Below are 10,276 nucleotides of genomic sequence, written 5' to 3'. Positions count from 1 at the left end.
GGACACACAGGGACCACAGGCAAAAGAAGAAAGCACAGCTGCTGCCCAGGCTGTAGTTGGAGGGACAAAATAAAGCCAGTTGACAGCTTGGGCAGATCAAAAGACCTCCATCCCAACATCCCACTGGGAGATGCCTTATTTGTCTGGATGAAAAACCTGGCAGGTGGAGAGTATTCTCAGAAGAGATCAGAGGGAGAGGAGACCAGTGTCCTCCCACAGCAGACCTGCAATGGGAGGACTCTTCTGGATGAGGGTGGAGAGGTTCACAGGCTCATTCCCACCCTGAGAACTCTGAGCTGAGGCTAACAGTAGGACCTGAAGGATGAGGGGAAAGGTTGCTATCATCCCAAGGATATATATATTTTTTTAATGCAGAGAGAGAGAAATATCTCAGAACTTCACTTCCCCAACACATTGGGTTTAGGGTCCTCCCTTCACAGAGCCTTCCAGCACAAGCTTACCCCAGGGAGGGGAATAGAAAGAAAATGAAGAAAGGAAAAGTAGGTGTAGACTCCTCCTGGGAGGGTTCATCCCAGGTGCAGCCTTTGGGTTTAACAGCTCCAATCTGGGGATCAATCGTAGGAGTAACTCCCTAAACACTTCCTACAGCTTTCCTCCTTGAAGAGCTAATTGAATTAACTGTTCTCAGCAATAAGCTCATTGGCAGAAGTTCCGATTCCAGGTTGAGTGTAGTGGCTCAGGCCTGTAATCCCAGCACTTTGGGAGGCTGAGGCGGATGGATCACGAGGTCAGGAGTTTGAGACCAGCCTGGCCAATATGGTGAAACCCTCGTCTCTACCAAAAGTACAAAAAAATTAGCTGGGCTTAGTGGCACACACCTGTAATCCCAGCTACTTGGGAGGGTGAGGCAGGAGAATCACTGAACCTGGGAGGCAGAGGTTGCAGTGAGCCAAGATCAGGCCACTGCACTCCAGCCTGGGCAGGAAAGCAAGACTCCATCTCCAGGTCGGGGGGTGGGGGTGGTGTTTCCGACTCCATGTCTAAGAGAGAGATTCTTGGCTGGGCACAGTGGCTCATGCCAGAAATCTTGGCCCTTTGGGAGGCCAAGGCAGGTGTCTGATTGAAATTCTCTTCTTCCTTTGGCTGACCCTATGGAGTCCAGACCTGAAGGAATCGCCTCTGAGAACCAATTCTGATGTGGTTTGCCTGTACCTCAGAAAACAGCAGTGTCCCTTGCAGCTGGATGGAGCTGGCCAAATGGCTTTTCCTGCAGTCCCAGAGGCTTCTGTCTCCAAAGTCTTACCTCCACTTTTTCAAGGTTGGATCTAGCTGTGCCTGGCATATGGAAGGCACTAAAAAAAAAAAACCCTGAATCGGCCGGGCACGGTGGCTCACGCCTGTAATCCCAGCACTTTGGGAGGCCGAGGCGGGTGGATCACGAGGTCAAGAGATTGAGACCATTCTGGCCAACATGGTGAAACCCCGTCTCTACTAAAAACACAAAAATTAGCTGGGCGTGGTGGCACACGCCTGTAGTCTCAGCTACTCGGGAGGCTGAGGCAGGAAAATTGCTTGAACCCGGGAGGCGGAGGTTGCAGTGAGCCGAGGTCTCACCATTGCATTCCAGCCTGGCTCCCAGCGACGGAGCGAGACTCTGTCTCAAAACAACAACAACAAAAACCCTGAATCAATGAAGGTAACAAATGAACAAACTTCTGCAGTGACAATTAAGCCCCAGGTTCCCTCCAAGGCTGTTCTGGCAGAGTTCACATGATGACTTCAGTTACTGGGCAAGGGGATGGCAGGACTCCTCAGAACCTGGTCCTACCTCCTTTCCACACTGTAAAGGGAGAGCCCATTAACCCTGGAGTCCCAGGTACCCACTCAAGACAGGGCTTTGAGGACTCCCAAAAGCTGGAAAGCTGCAGGTGCGTTGCTTGGTAGCCCAGTGCAGCCACTGTTCCGCCGAGCAGTCTGACGGGCCATCTTCTCTGCACATTTCCCATTCCAAGGTTTTAACTCTTCTCAAATGGCAATGTCTCCTTGCACCTTGGGCCAGGGTCCACTAATCAGTGTTTCTAGTTGGCTCAATTAGGTTTAATTATCCACTCACTCTGCTTCAGCTCATGCCCTGGAGAGGCTGTCCGACTGGAGTCTTGAAGGAGTGAAGGCACAAGGGAACATGAGTTGCACAGGGATGGGTAGAACCAGGAGGGAAAATACCAACCTAAAGTGCCACTGGGGTGGGAGTGGTGAAACTTTACTGCCATGGAAATGACTAGGGCAAAAGATTAGTGTGAGGCAGAGGGCTAGTTCAAGTTGGGATTTTGAGATGGGGTCTGCTGTCACCCAGGTTGGAGTGCAGTGGCATGATCTTGGCTCACTGCAACCTCCGCCTCCCAGGTTCAAGTGATCCTCCTGCCTTAGCCTCCTGAGTAGGTGGGACTACATGTGCATGCCACCATCACCGGCTAATTTTTTTTTAGTAGAGACAGGGTTTTGCCACGTTGGCCAGGATGGTCTTGAACTCCTGACCTCAAGTAATCTGCCAGCCTCGGCCTCCTAAAGTGGCGCCTGGCCTGAGTTGGGATTTATTTTATTTTTCTTCTGAGAGTTTCGCTCATGTCACTTAGGTTGGAGTGCAATGGCGTGATCTCCAGTCACTGCAACCTCTGCCTCCTGGGTTCAAGTGATTCTCCAGCCTCAGCCTCCCAAGTAGCTGGGGTTGCAGGCACCCGCCACCACGCCCAGCTAATTTTTGTATTTTTAGTAGAGATGGGATCTCACATTGTTGGCCAGGCTGGTCTCAAACTCCTGATCTCAGGTGATCCATCCGCCTTGGCCTCCCAAAGTGCTGGGATTACAGGTGTGAGCCATCGCGCCCGGCCATGAGTTGGGATTTTTAAAAGTAGATACATTATTAGGCAGCCTGACTCTGCATGGGGCAAGTGCAGCACTGGTCCCTGGTGGGTTTTTAGAAAAATAAGATGTAAATCTATAATATAAAGAAAAAGATTAAATTTTTTTAAAAAAGTAATTTATTAAAAAACAATTGAAAGCCTGAGTGTTGAGAGGCAAATGGGGCCTCTGGGGGATCCTGTCCTGCAGCAGGCCTACTTTCAGAGGACTATGCTTAGAAGGCAGATCAGTGCCTTCCTGGCTGCCCTAGTACTTTCCATTTCAGACACCAGATTTGGATCCCGGGGGAGCTGCTCAACTCTACCATGGCTACCTGGGCTTGGAGAGCATGTGAATATTTGCTACTTTTATAGTCAAGTAGGGATCTTGTAGAAGAAACAGGTAGACAGACCCACCAAAGTCTCTCATTCTGACCTAGCAAGCAGGTGGTGAAGTCACTGCTGGTCTTAGTTGCACTGCATATTGGGGTACAGGCCCATTCCAAACAGCCAGCTACCTTTTTTGAGATGGGGCCTCACAGTATCACCCAAGCTGGTCTCAAACTCCTAGGCTCAAAGGATACTCTAACCTCAGCCTCCTGAGTAGCTGGGACTACAGTGTGTGCCACCATGCCTACCTTTTTTTTTTTTTTTTTTTTTTTTTTTTTTTAATAAGACAGGGTCTCACTATGTTGCACAGGCTGATCTCAAGCAACCCTCCTGCCTCAGCCTCCCATAATTGGGACTACAGGCACAAGCCACTGGACCCAGCTCCAACTCCTTTCTTTATGCAAATACAAAAGGCAAACCTTGGTGCCACACTTAGCTCGTAAGTAGCAGCCCCGGCTCCCCCTCCTAGTCCTTCCCTAGTATTTGCATCAGTGGCTAACTAAACTGATAGCAGACCTCATCCTGGGGTAATACTCATTCAGGAAGTAGCAACAAAGAAGGATGGGGAAAGAGGTCAGGTAAGATTTACCTAACATGATGTGTAGTGTAACAGGTGCCCATTAAATCTCAGCTACTACTAAAGTTGGTAAGAAAGAGGTATGGAGGCATTCAGACCTGAAGCACTGAGTTGGTCCATAACCCTGGGCTTCAGAACAAGGCCTGGTTTTATTTCTGGCAGAATCTTTTTTTAATATAAAACAGATAAAACACATCCCAACCCTGCAATCTGCCAGCATGCCTTGTTTCTACAAGATGCATGCTAGACCATGAGACTACATAGCAAAGGGTCTTTAAGAGGATTTGGTTGGGAGAAATAGAAAAAGCAGATCTTAGGGAAGCCTGGACTAGCCCAAAAGCTGAGCTACATCCCTGAACACTAGAGCAGTCCTTGTCTTTTCAGATCCTCGTATGTCTTCTTATTCACAACATTCCCACTTGAGTCTTCATATTCTTCCTGAAAAGGAAGGGGTACATTTTGTTAGATACATCTCCTAAAAGAAATGTTTGGAACCAATCTCTAGATAACCTGAGCTCATCCTGACCTGCTTCCATGGCATACTCTGGTACACTAAGATTGGAATTCATCTAAGACAGCCTTTCTCAACTGGGGTTCCACAAGAGAATTAAGCCCCACTGCCCAAAAGCAGCCACTGTGTGCAATGAATTAACTTCTCTCCTAGACATCTAGAATGGTATCAGTCATGACCCATCTTTAGGGTATCTAAGAAAATAGTTCACTTAGCTTTCTGTGTTTAAGATAAGGAACCCTGGTTAAGAAAGGCTGACCTGCCCCATCCAGTCCCCACAGCGTAACAGGGTCTCCTTGGCAGCTGCATTCTGGAGTCTGGATGTTGCTCTGTAACGACCTTTAATAAAATCTTGTACACACACACACACACACACACACACACACACACACGCAAAAAAAAAAAAGAAAGGCTGACCTACAACAGCAGTTTGCAAATGGTTCCCAAGAATCCCAGGTTTCTGCCCAGAGACCACCGCAGGGGGTGAAAGAGAGACCAAGAAGTCTGAGCTTCTCCATGTCCAGAGCAATTTTGCTTGATTCTATTCTGTCCTATCCTATTCTGTTCTACTTATTTTTTTTGTTTGTTTGTTTTTGTTTTTGTTTTTGAGACGGAGTTTCACTCTTGTTACCCAGGCTGGAGTGCAATGGCGCGATCTCGGCTCACTGCAACCTCCGCCTCCTGGGTTCAAGCAATTCTCCTGACTCAGCCTCCTGAGTAGCTGGGATTACAGGCACGCGCCACCATGCCCAGCTAATGTCTTGTATTTTTAGTAGAGACGGGGTTTCACCATGTTGACCAGGATGGTCTCGATCTCTTGACCTCGTGATCCACCCGCCTCGGCCTCTCAAAGTGCTGGGATTACAGGCTTGAGCCACTGAGCCCGGCTATTCTACTTATTTTTGAGACAAAGTCTTGCTCTGCTCTGTCAGCCAGGCTGGAGTACAGTAGGACAATCTCGGCATTTATTATTTATTTTTGAGACGAAGTCTTGTTCTGCTCTGTCACCCAGACTGGAGTGCAGGAGCATGATCTCGACTTACTGCAACCTCCACCTCCCAGGTTGTAGAGACATGGTTTCACCATGTTACTCAGGCTGTTCTCCAACTATCAGGCTCAAACAATCTGCCTTGCATAGGCCTCCCAACGTGGTGTGATTACAGGCATGAGCTGCTGCACCTGGCCCATTTCAAAATTTGAATGGGAGAATAACGTTCCTCCTGCCTCAGTCTCCCAATTAGCTGGGACTACAAGCATGCATCACCACATGTGGCTAATTGTTTCTTTTTTCTGAGACAGAGTCTTCTTGCTCTGTCACCCAGGCTGGAGTGCAGCAGCACAATCTTGGCTCATGCAACCTTCACCTCCCGGGTTTAAGTGATTCTCATGCCTGGGCCTCCCAAGTAGCTGGAACTACAGGCATGTGCCACCACACCCGCTTATTTTTGTATTTTTAGTAGAGATGGTGTTTCTCCATGTTGGCCAAGCTGGTCTTGCACTCCTGGCCTCAAATGATCTGCCTGCCTCAGCCTCCCAAAGTGCTGGGATTACAAGTGTAAGCCTCGGCGCTTGGCCTAATCTTTTAACTATTTTTTATAGATACAAAATTTCACTATGTTGCCCAGGCTAGTTTTAAACTCCTGGCCTCAAGTGATCCTCTTGCTCTGGCCTCCCGAAGTGCTAGGATTACTACTGTGAACAACCACGCCAGCCTACAACCTGTCTTCAGACATGGATTTAACGTTGGACAGTACTGGCCTGGTGTGGTAGCTCATGCCTGTAACACGTGGGAGGCTGAGTTGGGCAGATCACTTGAGCTCAGGAGTTTGAGACCAGCCTAGGCAACATGGCGAAACCCAGGTCTCTGTAAAAAATATAAAAACTAGCGGGGTGTGGTGGCATACACCTGTAGTCCCAGCTACTTGGGAGGCTGAGGTGGGAGGATGGCTTGAGCCCAGGAGGCAGAGGTTATAGTGAGCCAAGGTCGTGCCACTACACTCCAGCCTAGGTGACAGAGCCAGGTCCTGTCTCAAAAAATAAATAAATAAATAAATAAATAAATAAATAAATAAAAATAAAGTCTGACAGTGCTTCCTTTGGTAGCACATATATTAAAATTAGAATGATATAGAGATGAGTAGCATGGCCCTTGTGCAAGGATGACATGGAAATCTATGAAGCATTCCATATTTTAAAATAATAATAAAGTCTGACAAATATAACAAATAAATTAGGCTTACATGTCAAGAGTCAATTTAAGGCTGGGTGTGTGGCTCATGCCTGTAATTCCAGCACTCTGGAAGGCCGAGGTGGGTGGATCACCTGAGGTGAGGAGTTCAAGACCAGTCTGGCCAACATGTCGAAACCCTGTCTCTACTAAAAACACAAAAATTAGCTGAGTGTGGTAGCAGGCACCTGTAATCCCAGCTACTCGGAGGCAGAGGCAGAATTGCTGGAACCTGGGGGGTGGAAGTTGTAGTGAGCCAACACTGCACCACTACACTCCAGCCTAGGTGACTGAGAGAGACTCCATGTCAAAAAAAAAAAAAAAAAAAAAAAACAAAAAAAAAAAAAAAAAACCAAAAAAAAAAAAAAAAAAAAAAAAAAAAGAGAAGTCAATTTATAGATATTGTCACATTATACTCACTGCTGCAGTATACCATTCTATTCTATTCTAGTATTTGCAGAGAATTTGCCTGGATCATCTTGCACCTCCCTTCTACGTGGTGAGGGAGCTCTCTATCACTTGACACTATCCCCAACACCATCCATATTAGTACCCACCTCAGTGTCAGGCTGCCATCGTTCTGAAGCCTTCTGCAATTTCAGTTTGGCCCACACTGCAGGATGAGAAATAAACAGCAATCAGGATGGACTGAACATCTGTCGAGTATCCACTGTTATAATCCTCCCTCCCTGACGTTAGGATGCTCCCTGGAAGACTCTGTTTTTGAGATTCTTGCCTACCCCAAACCAGAACTTGGGTTCTGGACCACCTATAGACAAAACCCCTTCCACTGCAAAATTTGTCATGATCTTGCTTTGCTGTTAACGGTTGAATCAAATACAACCAAAGACCTCCAAGAACAGAAAACTGATACTCTTGAAGAGTGTTAATGTGGAACAACCTATGAGAATGGGAGAAAGTGACCTTACTTTCTTAATATTTCATATTATTTGTATTCATATATTTCATAATATAAAAATTCTAACAGTTCAATAGCAATCTCTATAAGGGAGAAAAGGTAAAGACATCTGAAAAAACCAACATAGATTCAGAGGGAGTGATCAGACATGTATACGTAAGAAAAAAACAAATACAAAACCAGGTAAAGAACAACTTGAATCTTAAATTATGGTGTCAGCAAGGTGAACTCTTAGAACAAATGGCTACATGGAATACAAGAGACAGGTCCACTACCAGAGAGGGAAGATAATAAAATATCAATAGATGATGAGAAAACAGAACTTGATTCTTGTGCTTTCACCTTTTCCATCAAGTAGAATAATTTAAACTTGACCAGACTAGAAGAGAGATAGTTGATGTCTAAGATGGCTGAATAAATAGTAAATGAAACAATATATGATGAAATGCTCTGTACCTGGCACATAGGTGCTCAACTAATCATCTTTTCCTTCCTTGCTAATTGCTTTAAATTAATGAAGTCCTCAAGCCCAGATAATATTCACATCAAGAAGGAATGGAGACGTTATCATGTGCTTACTATGTGACAGGGCAGGACCCTGTCATCTCCTTTGTCAAAGCCCTTCAAGAATCTAACCAAGAATTCAAAAAAAATTCATAAAGTGCAACCTATCACCTAAATGGGGATTTCTGGTAGCAATTTCAGAGGGCTCTTTCTTAGCTTTTGGAGAAAAAAAAAAAAAAAAACCAGGCCAGGCAAGGTGGCTCACGCCAGTAATCCCAGCACTTTGGGAGGTCGAGGCGGGAGGATCATGAAGTCATGAGATGGAGCCCATCCTGGCCAACATGGTAAAACCCCATCTCTACTAAAAAATACAAAAATTAGCTGAGCGTGGTAGCACATGCCTGTAGTCCCACCTACTTGGGAGGCTGAGACAGGAGAATCGTTTGAACCCGGGAGGCGGAGACTGGAGTGTGCAGAGATCACGCCACTGCACTCCAGCCTAGGTGACAGAGTGAGGCCCAGTCTCAGGAAAAAAAAAAAGAGAGAGAGAAGACAGGGGCTGCGTGTGGGTGCAGTAGAAATTGAGGTAGAAATAAAACTACAAATGCTATGTGATGAACCTAAAAAGATAAAGGGAAGCCATGATGGGTAGAAATAATACAATTAAAGCAGTAGCAATAATAACATACATAGGGAGAAACTGATTAACCTAGATAGCTGAATAAGGAGATAAATTCTGAAAGTAATACAACTGAAGCATCATGAACCTGCTAATAATATTCTAAAAATGAGTAAATAAATAAAACAACTGTATATGGCTAAGAGAATACAATTTCTTTCAGAACGTCTCTTAATGACTAACCCTTTAAAAATCTACTTGATGAGAGTGATTTCAAAGAAGTCAGTATGGCGTTGTACAAAGAAAAAAGACTGTTTTAAGACACACATGAGTTTGATCCCTGGCCTTTCCCTCTTCCAAGTTATATGACCTTGGAAAAAGTTACCTAACTTCTCATTTACCTGAGAAGCACGGCTGGCACTTGATAAATGAGATTAGTAATATTAAAATGAAAAGATAAAGGTGACTTTGGATCTTATTCCTGAGACTCTGCAGAAGAGCTCAGAAGCAAAAATGATGCTGACAGCTAACACTTAGTCACTGACTGCATACTATGTTATGTCAACCAAAGTTATAAATGCTCTGCCTGTATCATCTCATTTAAACTTCAAGACAATTCTGTGAGGTAGGCATATTATTACCATCCACATCTTAGATATGGAAACGGAGGCACTAGGGGAAGTAACTTGTGCAGGGTCCCACTTAGTAAGTGGCAGAGTCACTGACTTGAACCCCAACAGGTTGCTTCTCCAGAGTCTGCATTCTTAATCACATGAAACTATTAGAAATGAGGTTTTGAGCCAACTTTACCCTAGAAGCAGAACATATCAAACCATAAAGAACCTGATAGAATCTATTAACCAAGTCCTGTCATAAGGGTAAAGCTCATGACAAGAGATGATGGGAATTTAAAAGCATCTTGTTTTTTATAAACAAGACGGTAAGAATAGTGATAGAGACGTTAAACTCGAGTGAATCATGATAATAAGAAAGTATATAATATGTACAGTACTTCACACAATCAGGATATAATCGCTTTTTGTACATAATTCAAACAAATAATATATGCTGATAATAGACAATACGTAATAAGGATCAGTAGAAATAAACCACTTGCTACAACATTAAAATGTTACACTAACATGTTAGAAACATAGCTGTCTATCCTGAATCAAGGACTAGACACAAATACATACATACGTACATAAAACCTATCTAAATGAAGTTTCAAGTCTACTATATAAATCTACAGAGGAGAAGTATCAACAAATCTAACAAAACCAGCAAAGGAGATGAATACAAATAGATCAATTAATACACTGAGTATAAATGGCTTAACACCTATTTAACAATGAATACTGATGACTGGGTTAAAAAATAGCCAATCTTATTCAGCCTTATATTTGGAAAAAAAAAGCAAAAAGAATCTAACATTTGCTGCCAAAACTTTGAGGATTAAGGAAATGATCTATCACAAGGTAACAAACAAGCTAACAGATAAAGAAAATTTTAGCCGGGCGCGGTGGCTCACGCCTGTAATCCCAGCACTTTGGGAGGCCGAGGCGGGTGGATCACGAGGTCAAAAGATCGAGACCATCCTGGTCAAAATGGTGAAACCCCGTCTCTACTAAAAAAAAAATACAAAAAATTAGCTGGGCATGGTGGCGCATG

The 10,276-nt window shown here is 44.6% G+C and overlaps 1 protein-coding gene and 1 non-coding gene across 2 annotated transcripts in view; one reads left to right on the top strand and one right to left on the bottom strand.

Annotated features, from left to right (window-relative positions):
- Positions 1–2,989: 2,989 nt before the first annotated feature.
- Positions 2,990–10,276, bottom strand: part of SF3A3 (splicing factor 3a subunit 3) — a 32,634-nt gene continuing 25,347 nt past the window's right edge. The window contains exons 16-17 of the mRNA XM_017509730.2: positions 7,121–7,176; positions 2,990–4,263 (exon numbers count right to left, since the gene is read on the bottom strand). Coding sequence (XP_017365219.1) covers positions 4,186–4,263; positions 7,121–7,176 — 134 coding nt within the window. The 3' untranslated portion in view covers positions 2,990–4,185. The remainder of the gene's footprint in view (positions 4,264–7,120; positions 7,177–10,276) is intronic.
- On the top strand, positions 6,424–6,530 carry LOC119468386. Its single transcript, XR_005197061.1, has one exon. It is a non-coding gene; the product is annotated as a U6 spliceosomal RNA (small nuclear RNA).

This window comes from Cebus imitator, unplaced genomic scaffold, assembly GCF_001604975.1.
Source record: "Cebus imitator isolate Cc_AM_T3 unplaced genomic scaffold, Cebus_imitator-1.0 Scaffold420, whole genome shotgun sequence".
Taxonomy (NCBI): domain Eukaryota; kingdom Metazoa; phylum Chordata; class Mammalia; order Primates; family Cebidae; genus Cebus; species Cebus imitator.
The sequence above is the reverse complement of the archived record's forward strand: the minus strand, read 5'-3'. Positions and strand labels throughout refer to the sequence as shown.